The sequence below is a fragment of the Notamacropus eugenii genome, chromosome 7 (assembly GCF_028372415.1).
Source record: "Notamacropus eugenii isolate mMacEug1 chromosome 7, mMacEug1.pri_v2, whole genome shotgun sequence".
Lineage (NCBI taxonomy): Eukaryota > Metazoa > Chordata > Mammalia > Diprotodontia > Macropodidae > Notamacropus > Notamacropus eugenii.
Genome location: NC_092878.1, coordinates 117502104 through 117519780, shown reverse-complemented (window position 1 = coordinate 117519780; position 17677 = coordinate 117502104). Strand labels below are relative to the sequence as shown.

At 39.4% G+C, this 17677-nt stretch overlaps 1 protein-coding gene across 3 annotated transcripts in view; it reads left to right on the top strand.

Moving 5' to 3' along the window:
* The window catches only part of ALPK1 (alpha kinase 1), a 153256-nt gene that overhangs the window by 66444 nt on the left and 69135 nt on the right, over positions 1–17677 (top strand). For 2 of the 3 annotated variants that reach the window (XM_072622687.1, XM_072622688.1), the window contains exons 3-4: positions 8127–8214; positions 14660–14883. In XM_072622687.1, coding sequence (XP_072478788.1) covers positions 14772–14883 — 112 coding nt within the window. In that variant the 5' untranslated portion in view covers positions 8127–8214; positions 14660–14771. Of the gene's footprint in view, positions 1–8126; positions 8215–14659; positions 14884–17677 lie in introns of those variants that run through there. The other variant, XM_072622689.1, reaches the window with a different exon arrangement.

Below are 17677 nucleotides of genomic sequence, written 5' to 3'. Positions count from 1 at the left end.
ACAATTTGAAACTTATTGGACTACCTAAAAGCCATGACCAAAAAGAGAGCCTAGATATCAGCTTTCAAGAAATTATCAAAGAAAACTGCCCTGATATTCTAGAACCAGAGGATAAAATAGATATTGAGAGAGAGAGAGAACGCAGAGTAAGCTGATTATGAAGGGATGATAGCTAAAAAATAAAATTAAATGTTGAGAGGAATGTACTTGGAGAAACAGAAAGGGAGAAGTAGAATGTAATAAATCATCTCACATAAAAGAGGCAAGAAAGATCTTTTACAATGGAGGGGAAGAGGGGGAAGGTGAGAGGGAATAAATGAACTTTACTTTCATCAGATGAGTCTTCCTGTCTTCAGATCTGGCAGTCTCTCCACTGTGCCAATCTGCCCTGCTGATCTGCCCTGATAATCCCCTAGCAGATCCCAAATGTTGGATGAGCCTTGTGGTGGCGAGGTAACTAGAGAAAGGAGACTAATAGAAATAGGATTCTACTTTTGAACAGTTACAAACCACAAAATATCTCCAACATAAGGTAACCTTCCTGGGATGGCCAATGTGTGAGTGAATGTTCCAGGAATTATAAGCATTCTTTGACAACGTCATATCTCCCAGACTAGATTACAATGTGAATTAGTATTATTATAATGTTGAGGGCATGAATTGACTCTGATTTTTCTTGTATCATCATTAGTATCAGTGCTTGGCACTGAGTAGGGTAACAGCTCCTAGGTGGGCAAGATGGCAGAGGGGAGGGGTGCACGCAGCAGATTGTCAGTCACTTCTTGTATCTCTGCTCTTCCAGTAATCACCCTGAAGCCTGGACCTTTCCTCACTTTAATCTCTGGTCTAGCAAGTTTTGCTGTGAGCACATCACAAACTTGCCATTCCAGCTCTGTTCGGGAAGATGACGTATATCAATCACTTCACCCTTTCACAGACAAGAAACCACTAAATAAATGCATGACACCATCTTCCTTCAAAAAATGAAGTCCCTATATCCCACAAAACTGTCCCCTTTTCTAACTTTCTCTTACTGTTGAGACCACCACCCTTTCAGTCGTCTGGCTTCAAAACCAAGATGTCATCCTCAAATCCTCACTTTTTCTCATTCACTATATTCAATAAATTGCCAAATCCTGTCATTTCCACTTTGGTCATATTTTTCACATTTGCCCCTTTCTCTCCTCTCAGGTACCACCATGGGGATACAGTGTCTTATCCCCTCATTCCTGGACTTTTATAAACATCTGCTAGTTGATCTCCTTGACTCAGTCTCTCCCTTCTCCCATCTATTCTCTACTTAGCTATCAGAGGGGTCTTCCCAAAGTACACATCTGACTATTCCCTCCCCACCCTCTTCAGTAAACTCCATTGACTTACAATTGCCTCCAGGATCAAATAGAAAATCCTCTATTTGATGTTCAAAATCCTTCACAGCCTGTCCTCCCCCTACTGATTTTCTTAAATCTTCTCCCTCCCCACAAAATCAAACAATACTGGCCCATGGCTGTTATTCACACAGAACACTCTCTTGACTCTGAACATTTTCCCCAGTTTTATCCCATGCCTGGAATGCTCTCTCTCTTCACCTCTGTTTCCAGGTTTCCCTGACTTCCTTCAAATCTCAGCTAAAATCCCACCTCTACAAGAAGCCTTTCGAATCCCCCTCAATGCTAGTATCTGAGATTACTTCCCATTTATCTGGTATATATATCACGTTTGTACAAAGTTGTTTTTATGTCATTTTCTCCATTCTACTGTGAGCTTATTGAGGATGGGGACTGTTTTTTGTATCCCAGAGCTTAGCACAGTGCCTGATGCATAGTAGGTACTTAATAAATTTTTTATTGACTTAATTATGCCTATGTCAAAGTGCTCTTCTTCCAGCAAAGCAGACATCATAAGTTATTTCCATGGCACTTGGACCAATGTGTATGGAAAGCAGGTCTTCCTACAGGGATTGGAAGGTCAAAATCTCAGAATTCTAATCCTCATGACAGGCTCATTGTGTGGCCTTGAGTAAGTCACTTAAAAATCACTGCTTCCTCTTTCCCATTTAACTCCCCCCTCATTCCTCTACTCAACTTTTTTACCTTGACTGTGGTTCTGGCAACACTTGACTCCCCAGGGCAGGGTTAGGGTTGCTCAGGGTTTCTTTGGGGATTGTCTAGTCTCCTGGTGTCTCACATCAATTCTGTGAATATTAGGGACAGATGGGTGTAGTGGATATTTTCTTGGACATAAATGAGTATTTTTTTCTTTCCTCATTTGAGTTTGGCATTGTAAAGGAAGATCTCCAGGAAGCAGCATTTCAAAGACATCTGCATAGGAGCCTGGAGCCAGGACCAGATGGCAAGGATGACTCACCTTGACCTGGCATGCTCTCAGGAGACAGTCATATGCCTCTCTTCTCGCCATCAGGGCCAGTCTAATCAGATGACTCCTTTGTCAGATGTCATCATGGGCTGATGGAGTGGGTAACTGTAGCTGAGTTACATTCACATTATGCTCAGCAGGGATGGCCTTTTCCTTTTCTTTTCTTTCTTCCTGAGAGTGACAGGTAACCCATCATGACCCTGAAGACTCTCTTGTCCTAACTGAACAATCCCACTTACCTACAGAGCAGAGTTTGGTAAACAGATCCAGCTTCAATGCAATGGGGGATTTGGTGTCTGAATTAGTGCTTCTGGAAGGACAGAATTTTGTTTCTTAAAATATTTAGTTTTCCCGACTTTGCCACTTTAAACAATGGGAAGGTTGGCTTGTCATACAGAACAAAAGAGATTGATTTTCAATTTGTGGTGGTAACTTTCTTAGATGTCCCCTTAGAGTAATTACTCCATTACAGTCAACTCTGTTTTTTTTATACATAGGAGAAAGAAATCAATGAAATCTCCTGAAAATATTGGAAGCCATTTTGGTCACTAGGTTAAACTTGTCCTAAGTAATCTTCAATGTTAGAGGCCCTCCACATGCATTCATAGACACATCTTTTCTATCTGTGCCAGTGACATAATGTTATTTACATATATGTCCTTGCAGTTGTGTGTGCCCCCTATGCATTATCCCTGTGTGTCCATTCATCCCACCGACAGTGGTATTTTCATTTTGGGGAGAGCAGCAAAAATTCTTTTCCTGTAAAACTAGGCACAGTCTTTCACAAAACACGTATATCAGTAGGAGGAAGGGGCCATACAGGGATCATGCATAGTATCGTTTGAGCATACTTTGTAGATTGCTACAAATCTTTGTTCCAAATGTTCTCCTTATCCAAACCCTACTGTCTTAAAAGGTTTAGCTTAAGTCCTCCTCTTCCATAAAACCTTTACTGCCCCTGCCAGTGACCAGGGAGTTTTCTACTTGTAGACTATTATATCAGTGGTCTATGCCCACTCATTGGGGGACAGTAACTATCTAGGGGAGCAATTGATCACAGTTCCTCACTTTAGAACACCTGGGGAGTAGTTGATCTAAAAAGTTATCTTCTTATATGAATACTCAGAAAGGTTGGGTTTTTTTATAGTTAGAGAGGTCCCAAGTCACTGGTACCCAAGATTTATACCACTATGACTAAATTCTAGCTCCCTTAAAAAAAAATTTCCTCCACCTTCTACTGTCATCCATGCATACTTCTGGAAACTGAGGGAGTTCCTATTCCCACCTCTGGATAGGAGGAAATGTGTTATTAACCCAGCTTGTGAATTCGGAATTCATTTTCTGAAAGGAACAGTTTTATACAGCAATTGAGTGTAGTTCACATTCAAAAAGCATTTATTAAATACCCTAATATTTATTAAATACCCTAGTATTAATTACCCAGTAAAGAGCTGGCCTTGGAGCCAGGAAGATTTGGGTTCAATTGTGTTTCTGACCTCTACTGGCTGTATGACCCATAGCAATTCAGTGCTCTAAGACTATCAAATGCAGAGAAGGTGGTAAAGGGAATTTTTCACTGGAGAATTCCTAATAGACCAATGAAATAACCAATCCAGTCCCTGTCCTTTATGTGCAAAACACTCTTCTAGATGTCAATAGAGGTAAAAAGAAATAATAAGACAAGCCATGTCACTATTATTCTAGGTATAATAATTCACATCATTATTATTATTAAAGTCTAGTTTGGGAGACGTTATGTTGGCAAAGCACTACTATAGCTGGAGGATTTTCTCACTGACCTCCAAAAAGGGTGCCCAGCTTCAAAGTGCTACTCTATGGCTTCACAATCACTCAAAACCATAGCTTAGAAGTCCCCACCAATGAGTTTCTTTTTATTAGACAGCCAGAGGACACAATTAATCCAGAGCAAAGGCATTTAATAAAGTAGTGATAAAAAGGAGCAAATGAACTTTTCTCCAACTAACCTGGGCATACTCTCCTGCAAATCACATAGCATCAGTGGAAGGAGTATACACACACATTCACACACACATACACGCACATGCACACATACACACCCACACGGATCATACATCCTACATACTTACCTACAGAGGTACAGAGGTACAATAAGTGGAGAAATATACATCTATTATTATGACTTTGCTGTATTCTATCATTCTTACTCCCATGCCAATAAGTTTTCCTTGATGCTTCTACCTACTGAACCTCAGCTATATTCTTTAGCTGAGGGGTTAATCTTTCCTAAAAGAGGAACAATTTGTTTCTTTTTAGCTTATAGCCCAGCCACTACACTTTAGCTCTTCTAGTAAGAAAGGCAGACCCTCACACTGAACAGTCAGATCAAGGGAAAAAACCTCATCTTTGGGTTCTTTGGTTTTTATAGAAAACTAATCTTTATCTCTTCTGTTGACAAGGTCTATTGATGCTATCTTCAATACGGCTCTCAAGTCATTCCTTCCTTTCCATTCCTATTACTACAATTCTAATCTAATCCTTCCTTACTTTTTGCTGAAGAAATTGTAATATATTTCTAACAGGTCTTCCCATTTCCTCTCTTTACTTTCTTCAATATATCTTTCAATCAAGGGAGGTAAATAGACCCCTGACAAAGTAATCATCATAATGCATAGGTAGACACAATGACCACTCATGATTACAAAGGACCAATGATGAAAAATATTATCCTTTACAGAGGTGATGAATTTGGGTACAGAATGTGACATCTATCTATCTATCGATCAATCAGTTGGTTAATATATGGCTATACATTTGTATACAATCTTGGGGAGATTTATTTTGCTTGGCTGCATATTTGTTATAGGAAATTTACTTTTTCAAATGGACTGGGGACTGGGAGTGAGATAAAATACATTCCTGTTGATTTTTAAAAATACAGAGATGGAGATGCTATAGATGTACAAATTTGCATGCGTGTTCATAAAGGTCATTGTATACTTAACTGTTTAACTTTATTACAAGAGACTTTTCCCATAGGTAAATGTAAAAGGTATTTATAAGTACTTGTAATGTAAAAACAAAACACATAAATACAACTGAAAATATAAACATGGGGGAAAAGTGCATAGATCTGGCCATATCACTCTCCTGCTCTATGGCTCTCCATAGCCTGCTGAAAAAATGATTACACATCCCTTAGCCTGGGATTCAAGGCCCTCTACATTCTGGCTCCAACCTACCATTGTAGTCCTATTTACCACTATTTCCTACATCCTTCCCTAATTTATCAGAGCATGGATTATAGATTTAAACCACCGATGTCATCAGATCCAACATCCTCATTTTACAGATGACATTCTTTATAGAAGACCATGATCCCAAAATGATGGGATTGGATCAGATTATCTAAATCGGTCCAAATTCTAGTCTTGTCATTCTAAGGAAAACTTAAAAATGCTCCAGGCTGTAGTGGATAAAGTGATAACCTGGGCTGATCACTTAATCTCTCATTGCTTCCAGGCAACCCTCCAAGACCATAAATTGAAGAGTAGGTGCCAATCTGGATTGCTAAAGGGAGTCCCACAACTAGAGCTCCCTATACCAATCACAGGTTCAGCCAAAAAGAAAAAAATAGACAAGAGACATTGGAGGGTCAGGATTATCCAGTATTTCTCAAAAGTCATAGGAATCAAGAAGGAGGAGGTTGGTAATAGTGTCAGCAGCAGAGACAGCAGAGGGCCACTGATTTAAAAAAAATCTATTGGAGTTGGCGATTACCAGGTTGTTGATGACTTTTGTGAGAGCAGTTTTAGCTGAGGATTGCAAAGGAATAAAGACAGGGAGAATGGCAAGAAAACAAGGTCAGTGAGTGTACATGGTTTTGCAACAAGTTTGACATTGAAAGAAGAGATGATACCTACAGCTGCTATATGTCAAGATTGATGAAAGTTGGTTTGGAGTTTGTTTTATTGCTATTTTAAGGATAAAGGAGACTTGAACATGTTTGTAGGGAGAATGGAAGGAGCCAGTGAAAAGGAATGTCTGAAGATGTGAATGAGAAATGGGATTACTCTCAGGTGAAGTGGAAAGTTGGAGATCAGAGTTCTAAAACATCAGAGTTCTAATCTAGTCCCTGGCACTTACCTTTCTAGGCCTCAGTTTCCTTATTTGTCAAGTGGGGAGACAAATGTTTTGCAACATCTTCCTTGGTAGGTGTCATGAAAGCTCTAGAGAAATATGATCTTTCACTTTTGAGAATGAAATATTAGCAGAAGACAGGGAGGGACACAATACAGTCACACAAGTGAGGGGGAAGGAAAGCTACCTCTTCATTTTGGTTAAGAAAAAAAGAGGATGAATGAAAATAGAGAGATGTTTTAGGACATGGATGGCAGAAGTTGTAGGAGCCCATGTAGGAAGAGCTTGGCTCTTTGTAGTAAAACAGAACATGAGGTGACCTGAGGAAAGTATGAAGACATGGATAGAAGGATCTAAGATAGCTCCAGAAGACTCATGATGGAAAATGCTGTCCACATGCAGAGAAAGAACTGATGGAGTCTGAATACAAATCAAAGCACACTATTTTCTCTTTTTTTTCTTTCTTCTTTCTAGTGGTTTTTCCCTTTGGTTCTAATTTTTCTTTACATCATGACTAACGTGGAAATATGGTTAAATATGGTTAATATACGTGTAGCCTATATCCGATTACATGTTCTCTTGGGAAGGAGAGAGCAGAAGGAGGGAGAAAAATTAGAACTCACAACCTTATAGAAGTGAACATTGAAAACTAAAAACAAACAGATAAATAAAATTTAAAAAGAAAGTGTGAATACAGGGAAATGAGACTTGAAATCAAAACACTCGGTGTATGACATGAAATGATCAGTGAAAATAAATTGAATAAAAATATAAAACAGTAAAGAGTGGAGATTAAAGAGGATGAATTGAAATATTCTGCAGCCTCAGAGAAGACTGGAGAGTTTGATCAGGATTGAGACTTAAAGACAACAATTGCAAAAAAGGAAAGGGTGTGGGAAAAGTTAAGGCAAAATAATTCTGTTAACGACTAAAGCTGTGCTATAGCTTAAGAATACTATGAAACTTAATGGGTATTTGTGAACTAATCCCATTGTTTTTATGGGAAAAAATGAATTCTAAATATTCTAATTTACAATGAACTTTAGGATTATACTCTATTTGTGACAGGGCGGAGGGCTTCCTGTACTGTCCTTTAACCATATTAAAAATTCCTTGGAAGTAAGGAGCATTAAAAATAATAATAAAATAATAAACATGAGTTTCTATTGTGCTTTAAAGTTTGCAAAGAAAAGGCTCATTTCTAACAACTCTGTGAGGTAGTAATACTGTTACTATTCCTATTTTAGAGACGAACAAATTAAGACTCTGAGGGGTTGTGACTTGCCTATAGTCACACAACTAGTAAAATGTGGCAGATCTGGAACCAGACAACTTATATTCAAATCCAGTCTTGCCCAACTTACTCCTTGTGTGACCTTGACCAAGCCACTTAACCCTTCTAAACGTAAAATCTGCGATCCTGTAATAACAAGTGTCTAGGGCAGGATTCAGACATAGGATTTCCAACTCCAACATTCATTCCACTAGACAACAACGTGTTTGACTCTGCCTTGTTCCATAATGTTTGTCAACAAACTGTTTTGTGGGCTGTCTGTTGATGGAGCAAACAAGCAGGAAAAAATTGGCCCAGTGTGACTTTATGTTCCTTTTATTTCTTTCTCTCTTTTCAGCAAAGGTGCTAATGATTAGCGAAACGTTCAAGAAGCAGCCAGCCACCAAGAAACAAGGGATCAAAATAATCCACAGAGTTGAAAATTGGTAAGTAAAGTATAGGATTAGCCAATTATCCCAAAACAACCAAGGACAGCTCCCCTCCTCCCTTCCTGATAGATTTTTAGGTCACGATAGAGCTGAACTGGTGAAGAGGCATAGGATCAGACAGATGGAAAGGAAGGGATGAGTATGTGTGTCGGTCTTGTAGTTTTTTTTCACATAAGAAATGAGAGTCAATTTCAAGTAATATTATGAGATCACTTATTCTGTATTATGCCTTTCCTTTCCTTTATGAGTGTAGATAGGTAGAGCTTATTAGTCACAGTAGCCAATTGCTGTATTTGAACTTAATTGGAATTTTAATTTTAGAATCCTCAACTTTAAATAAAAATAGTTTTCAAGGAATTGGAGCAATCAAACACATAGTTAGTTCTCCACAACACAAATACAAACCTACTCTTTAAAAAGAAAGAGACTTTTCATTTTAGTGCTATATCCTTGTATTTACAGCTTGAGCAGCATGACATAATTTATTCTTCTACCTCCATTTGATGAGAACCATAGGAAACTGCTTAAATTTGGGACTTGAAAATGATATTAATGGTTTGGACTAAATGGATAAATGAATGCATGAAAAGACATTTATTAAGCAATTACTGTATGTCAGATACTGCGTTAAATGCTAGAGATAGAAATTCAAAAAGCAAAATAATCCCTACCTAAGGAATTTACATTCTAACAGTGAGAAACAATACATATAAGGGAGTGATGTCTAGGGAGGGAAAAACTGAATCAAATTCCTTGTGGGTTCATCCTTCATTGCCGAAGAAGACCGTGCCATCAGAGAAATAATGACATGACTTGCACTTGAGTTTGTTTTGAGTGAGGGAGGGCTGTGCAGGTCACCAGCCTCACTTCTCCTCCAGAGCCATCTGAATCCAGTGACCAGATATTCATCAGGATGACTGGAGGTGACCCAGGATGAGGCAGCTGGGGTTAAATGACTTGCCCAAGGTCACACAGCTAGTGAGTGTCAAGGGTTTGAGGTGAGATTTGAACTCAGGTCCTCCTGACTCCTGCACTGGTGCTCTATCCACTGCACCACCTAGCTGCCCATACGTTGGCATTCAAAGCCCTCCACAATTTGTTTCTAATGTATCTTTTCAGTCATTAATTCTTCATGTATGCATTCTAGCCAAACCATACTATTTATTGTACTCTTATGTCTTCCCCTTTTCTTATGTCTATGAGCCTTGACTCACACTCTCCCCCACCCAACTTTAGTGTTGCAGTGGGACACTATTGACTGCAGACAAATACAAAGTCAACTTGTTGTCAGTCAACAAGCATTTATTAAACACTTACAATATGTCATAGGCACTCTGCTAAGTGTTGAGAATACAAAGAAAGGCTAAAACAATTCCTGCCCTCAAGGAGCTTGTATTCTATTACGAAAGAAAACTTGTAAAGATCTGTGTGTGTGTGTGTGTGTGTGTGTGTGTGTGTGTGTGTGTGTACACACACAACAGTAATCATAGAAAACAAGGTCCTGCTCTAGTAGATGAAGGGAGGGAGGGGGGTACCAGGGAAAGTTTTCTTCAGAAGGCGGGGCTTGAACTGAGTCTTTTTTCCCCCAGCATTCCAATATTCACTTTTATAAGACTCTGAGTTTCAAATTTTTTTCTCCCCTCCCCGCTCCAAGTCAGTAAGTAATCTGATATAGGTTACACATGTACAATCATATTAAGCGCATTCCCATATCAGTCATGTTATGAAAGAAGAATCAGAGCAAAGAGAAAAAGACATGAGAAAGAAAAAATTTAAAGCGGTGAAAATAGTATGCTTTGATCTGCATTCAGACTCCCATAGTTCAGTCTGCATATAGATAACATTTTCCATCAGGAGTCATTTGGAATTGTCTTTCTATGCAATATTCATTGTATTGCTGAGAAGAGTCAAGTCTATCAAAGTTGATCACGCACAATTTTACTATCGCTGTGTCTAATGTTCTCCTGGTTGTGTTGATTTGAGTCTTGAAAGATGTCAGAGTTTCTAACAGGCAAAGGGGAGGAGGGAGAGTATTCCAGGCAGTCATGGAAACAAGTGATGGTGGTAGCTATGCCAATGCTGCTACTCCAGGTAATTCTTTATGCTGATCACTTTGTTTTTTCTCTTTTCAAGCCATTTAGTTCTATCTTGGCTTCATTCCTCTGTCTTCACTTTATTTAGAGGGAAGCCAATGATCACACCATGCTTTACCCAATGTTTCTAGTCATAGAAAATTGCCTGTAAGACATTTCCCCATGGAGACATCTTAAACTCAACACGTCTAAAGCTGAACTCATTATCTTTCCCTCTTAATCCTCCCTTATTCCAAACTTCCCTGTTTCAGTCGAAGGCATTACCCTCCTTCCAGTGTCTCGAGTTCATAATCTCAGCAATATTTTTGATTCTTTCCCTCACCCCATGTATCTAATCAGTTGCCAAAGCTTGTCATTTCTACCTTCACAGTATCTCTTCCATCCAATCTCTTCTTTCCACTCACAGTAATCATTTCAGCTCAAACTCTCATAATTTTGTTTCCAGATTGTTACAAAAGCCTCCTTTTTGGTCATCCCATCTTGAGCCTCTTACCTCTCAGGTCCATTATACACTCTGCTGCTAAAGTCATTTTCTTAAGCACAGATCTGACCACATGATTTCACTGCTCCCTTCTTATTGCCTCTAGAATAAAATAAGAGCTCTTCTGCTTAACTTTTACAGCCTTACACAACCTGATCTCAACCTGCTTTTCCACTGGACATTAAAATCCCTTCCACTTTCTGTGATCCATTGAAACTGACCTTCTCTCTAGCCCACCCTGCCCCACTCTACCCATCTCCACATACTTGTTGTAGTGATCCCTTATGCCTGGAAAGCACTACATCCTTGCCTCTTCCTCACAGAGCATGCTCCCTTCATTTAAGATGCATCACGGGCATCTTCTGCATAAAGCTTGCTAGTGCCCAAACTACTTTCTATTTAACTATTTTATGTTAACATAAACTTACAGATAGATATAAAGATATGACATAGAAATAGACAAATAAAAATATAAACATAGACACAGATAGATATAAAGATATGACAGAAATAGACAAATATGGATATAGACATAGACTTATAGATATAAAGATATGACATAGAAATAGAACATATAGCAATAGAAATAGATATACATGAGTAAGGTGTCCCAAAAGTTTTAGTGCCGTTTTAAGCTTTAATTGCCTTAATTAACCTTAAAATTGTATTGACTTTTATTGTCATTCAATCATTTTTCAGTCATGCGCAATTCTTCATGACCCCTTTTGGAGTTTTTTTAACATACTGGAGGGGTTTGCCATTTCCTTCCCCAGCTCATTTTACAGATGAGGAAACTGAGGCAAATGGGGTTAAATGACTTGCCTAGGATCACAGAGCTAGTGTCTGAGGCTGGATTTGAACTCAGGAAGATAAGTCTTCCTGACTCCAGGTCTGGTCCCCTACCCACTTTACACTTACTAAGGGCTTAATAATTGTTTTGTTCATTTGTATAGTTCACACTTGTTGGATTTCATTAGAATTGGTATTCAGCACGATTTTAGGAAAATACTTTTGATATGACTTCTGATAGACTTCTGGAGAAAAAAAATTTCAAACTCAAAGTCTTATAAAGCTAGTTTTGAATCCAGTTCCTGTCACCTGCTTCCTATGTAACACTGAACAAATTCTTTTACTTGTCTTGGTTTGTTTCCTTATCCTTAAGAAAAAGAAGCTGTATTGGACTAGATGTGTCAGAGCTCTCCTAGATTTGTGATTCTATCCATTATTTTACCTAGTTTATGTCACTAATTCGTTCTGTTACCTTCTGCTTGTTCTCAATTCCCAGAACAGAAGAGAAAGCTTTCCCTTCTTTTCAAGCCCATGTAATTTTTCATTCACAATGAACCCATCTAAAAGAAGAACCCATCTTTTCTACACTGCTGTTAAAAGCTCAATTCTCACATCACTGCATTTCACACTGGGAGAGAGACTAGATCAAAGACAAAGGGAATGGAATCTAGGTATCCAGCTATTCTCTGCTCCTCTTATGCATCACCATTGGACTCTAGGTCCCATGCCCAGATGCATTCACAAGCATTTTAACCCTGATGAGAACCTCCTAAATATCTACTTATTCGCGTAGCAGGATGAGTGTTGATTTGTACACAGAAATATAGGTAGCTCCTGATTTGTATGAATAATAAATCCTTAGAATGAATAAATACAAATAATGAATCCTCACATGTATTCAGATTTGCTGTCTTCACCAACTAGAATAATGTGACTCTTCCAAGGGAATTCATTATTCCCATTAATGGGAACCCAGCTAGACTCTTTTCATTATTTCCTATCTAACTTATATAAAGCTTGCTTTGCATATATTTGTTTGCATGTTTTCTCTACCATTAGATTATAAACTCCTTGAGGGCAGGGACTAGCTTTTGCCTCTTTTTTGTATTCTCAGAGTTTAGCATAGTGTGTCCCACATAGTAGACATTTCATAAATATGTGTTGGTTGATTAATTGAATATAGGACAAAGGTGTGTCTGTCTAGTTATTTTAGAGGTATTTATTTGTAATCACAAAATGTGATAACTGGAAGGAACCTTAGGGATCATGTAATCCAGCCACCTCATTTACAAATCTAGGAAACTGAGGTGCAAAGTGGGGTTATGATTTAGCCAAGGACTCAATGTGAATTCTAGGCAAGACTTCTGTGCAGGGTAAAGAAATGATCCTGTTCTTGAGTTCGTGGTAGCTGTGGTATATTACTGTGCTGTGCATAAAGTTGCAGAGAGAAAATATTTTCCAGATCTTAGTTTTTTAATTAGTGTCCACCTTCTCAGGATTCTGTTTCTCTCTGTGTTGTCCACAGTGATTGAAAATGTATTAGCATCTATAACTGCAAATCTTAGTGCCTCTCAAATTTGCTGTTGTTTGTTCTGCATTCTCAAAGAGGACAAAAGTTGTCATGGGGTAATATTTTGATGGGCATGATTTGGATTTAAGTGAGGCAAAGTTACACAAAGCCTGTCAGTGTCACTCTTCCAGAACCATCAAAATCCATTGGCAGGGCAAAAGTGAAGAACACAGGTGATGGACCAGGGGACAGTGAATGACCTTGGCGTCTTCAGTGCCTGACCAAGCTCTAAGCTCTCCACAGTGCTAAGCTCTCTTCAGTCACTTTCATGGCCATTGGAACACTTTGCTCTCATCTGCCCATTCTACCAGGGAAAGTCTTTCCATGCTTGGGGTAGACATCCCCCTAACTCATCAATGGGTTTGAAACCTGTTCCCCTCAACCTGGTTTAGTCTGTCTGCCAAGACAGTGTTACCAGAGTGTTGCTGCTGCATGTGCTACAACTTCTTGAAGCCACAGGTGAGAGTTGAGTGCCAGGTGGACAACAAAAGTGGATGAGCAGCCCTGAAAAAGGCTTGACCCTCATACCAGAGGTGCTAGTCCTCCCTGAACATCTCATACACCCCTCAAAGTATTCATACATAGAATGTGGCATAAAGAACTCCACAGTGAGTCATGGGAAGGGTAAGCTTGGTACTTTCTTCATATGACCACATTCTTGTGTCTCTCAAGATTCAGCTCAAATCCTATCTCCTACTGAAATGTTTTCCCAGTCCCTCCCTGTCCTAGACACAGCTAGCTGGGGCATTGGATAGAGCCCTGGGCCTAGAATCTGGTAGACATGAGTTCAAATCTGGCCTCAAGCACTTATTACCTGTGTATGACCCTGGCCAAGTCACTTAACCTCTGCCTGCCTCAACTACAAAGCGGGCTGCATAATAGCACTTAACTCATAAGATTGCTATGAGATTGTTCCTTCTGAAATTATTTTCCTTTATCTATCTATCTATCATCTATCTATCTATCTATCTATCTATTTATCTGTCTGTCTATCTATCTACCTTTTTTCTTTCTATATCTTATACGTACTGCTCCCTATTTTTGCTCTCCTTTGTACCCCCAGTACTAACTAAGCAGAGTTTCCAACATATAGTAAGTACTCAACAAATATTTGTTAACTTACTGAATTTCAGGACTGTGATTGTGTAATCACTTGTGTAGTTTGCCAGGGATAGAGAACTTGATGCCTGTCTGTCCCTGAAAGTATCCCAATGCATGAAAATGAACCATAAAGAGGATAGAGAAACTCAGAGTGTCCACTGTTTTCTCAGCCTCCTCACATGGTTGCTGGCCCACCCTGGGGCTCTTTCCCTTCTGCTCTCCCCTTCCTCTGAGGTGCTTTCCCTCTGCAGTAGGCCCTATGGTAATTTCATACGGTCTTCTAATAAAGTCCTCAGAGTCATGTCATGTATTTCCATGCATTGTCTCTATTATGTCTCCCTGCTTGAGCCTTGCAGATAATTGATGATGCTTTAGTTAATTATCTCCTCCATCCCTTTTGTTCACCAGGTACCTCAGCCTTGAAGGGGATCCCCTTATTGAGAATCTGTGTCTTCTCCTGGGTAATTGATCACTCTGCACCCAGGGACACCCAATTCATAGTTGAGGAGGAGTAATCATCATGAATAACCAAAAAGCTGTGGCTGGGCTGCTGCAGGAGTGCAAAGAAGTGTTGGACACACTCTCGTGGGCATTGGGAAAGGAAGACAGGAGACAGTATGAGCAGTGCCAAGGTGAGATCTGGGGGAAGGAGACCAGAAAGGATGCCACCAGTTCCATGTTCTTACTCTGTGCTGCGTGATGCCTGTCCTCCTCCCTGCCCCATTTATCTGCCCTTGGCAGATGAGCAGTGAGACATGGCTGGATTTCTGGGGCATGAATGGGACATGGGCTGCAGGCAGGCAGGGGAGGAAGCCCACTTTGTTGCAGTGAATTGCTGTCAGTTCCAATTTTAGGCTCCAGTAAACATGAGACCACAAGGAACAGTTTAGTTCAAGAGGAACAATGGCCCCAAGTTTGCTGCTGCACATAAATTTTAATTATTAAAAAAATGAACTTCTGAATGGTGCTACTTCTTAAATAAAAAGCCACAGAACAAACAACAAATAAACCTCAGAGTTTGTGCTTCTGCTTGAAGATTACCCAAGTTTTGGTTTATGGTTCATGCCCGAAGTCCAGTCTCTCTTTTGAATGGTATCAGTAGATTTATATGATATTTTAATGACACAAAGAGGTATGAAATCAATGAACTCTAACATAGACTAAAAATTTATATGTGGTATGAAAGCTACCATTATTTCGATTTGTGTTCAATTTCATATTCTGAAAAAGTCTGTGGGAGAAAAGGTGTGATTTTTAGATCAGAAAGTATAGAAAGTGACTCCTTACATCTTTTCTCTCCAGTTATAAGAGTGGCAAAACCCATCTTTAGTCTGGCTTGATCTTTCTCTGTTCCAGTCAACTTAATTGTGTCCTTGTCTCCTCATTCCTTCCTTTTTTCTTTTGGGAGAATTTGTTACTGTGCTTTTTTTGTAAAAAGCAAGACATTGTCCATGTTAAATTCACACTATATTCTCATTTTAGTTATTCTGCAATGGCTACAAAGTAGCGTGAGATTTTAAACATTATACATATGCATATTGATGTCTGTACAGTAATTTGAGTATCTTTTTTTAATGCAAGATTCTTTTACTGTTGTTTTGTCTCCATTTTTTTGTGACCTGCTCCTTTCAATATAACATGTTCCATCACCAGCCATTTGTCAACTTTAGTTAGCATGTCTCAGTCAGGAGTATTAATCAGGCCATTATTTAAAAATACACTTATGGCTCTGTGATCTGCATTTTCATACAAGCATCCCCTTGGTCATCACTGACAGGTCCCCTGGTCTTTGAAAGCAGACTGAGTAGATGTCCGTGTTTCTCTCCATGAGCTGCATGTAATGTTCTGTCGTTGATGCTGATGCCCTTTTTTCTCCATAGGACCCTTTTCCTCCTTGTAACAAATTCTTTTAAACTTTGTGATCTTCTTTTAAGGGATACCCTGAAGCCCTTAATCAGGTATAGCTTTTTCTTCTTCTCTTTCCTCTCAAATGCCACAGAATGGGAGAAATAATCAGTTTAGTTCCGGATAAGGCAAATCAACACTTCATAATCGTGAAATTAGACATGGTCCTTCAGGTAAGAAGCATCAGGAAGTAAGCAATCAAAGGGCAAGGGGAGGCTGCTACTGTGCTGAAGACCACTACCCTGGGCTGGTTGAACAGAAGAAGTGGAAAGAAGGAGCAAGCATCTCTGCAGAGACCAAGACAGTCTTCTTAATAAGGGAGCATAATTGCCGTGCGTGGACATGCCACTGGAGGGCATGGATTGGTGGGGAGGCCGGCTGGGCTCGCATGGCAGATCCCTTCTCCTCTGGCAGGTGGTTTCTGAACAGCCCTAGCAGGCGGATTGTGCTGGCTGATTTCATCAAGCCTGCATGTGCGACAACAGAATGGCATTAGTACAGGGTCACTTATGGCAGCAGTTTGAGCCAAAGGGATTCTCTGAACACAAACACAGCCTTTTTTATTCCTCTTTTTCCTCCCTCCCCCCCAATCCCACCCTTTCCCTCAGATATTGTTTTTGTCAGCATGGGCGAGTCTCCCCAAAGAGATTTAAAAGGGGGAAAAGGGAACTGAAAGCCAAATACATAAGTGGGAAAGGCTTATTCTGGGGACTTTTTTTCCATTTTGGTATTTCCCATTGGACTTTTCTGGTAGAGAGCTTAGAGAAAGGCTGATATGGAGGAGGCCAGAATGAAATGGGTACTGTCCCATCAAAATGTTTTTGTGTTTCTTCAAAACCTCTAAGTAATTCTTAAGTATGTGGAAATCATATACAATCTCAAATCACAGCTGTGTCCCAAGTACCATTACCTAATACCTGATTCATCAAAAGAAGATTCTTAACAAAAAAGAAAGTCAGACACACATTAAAAATATTTCCAGAAATTGATAGTAAAAATGAATGGTTATATACATAGGCATACAGCGGTGGTTTTAAAGCTTTTTTTTTTTCTTTTGCTCATAAGCCAGTATTCTTTTTCCTAAGGAACCAAGGCAGTCTGCATATTTAAGCTGTCAATACTATGAGGGGCTTGTGCCTGTGCATTTTCCTTCAATGAGACTAGCTGTTTCGGCTGAGTTTTTTTCAGGTTCAAGGGTTTAATATGTTTTGAGGTTTCTCTATACATGTAATAGCAAGTTTTATTTATACTATAGGCCCCATACTGCTTGGGCTGGACAAGGAAATGTATCAACAGTAATGCAGCATCTAAAATTTTACAGTACATCTACTGAAACCCAAGGCCCGCTATGATCCTTTGGCCCATCCTTTGAGAACCACTCTTGTATAGTATGTAAGGTTCTTAAGACTCAGCTGTAAATGACTGCATAGCCTGGATTGTATACCTTATTCAAAAATAACAGAGTAGAGATAAAAGGGGAGGGTGGTCTAGCAATGCATGTTAAGATGTTATTTCAAACCA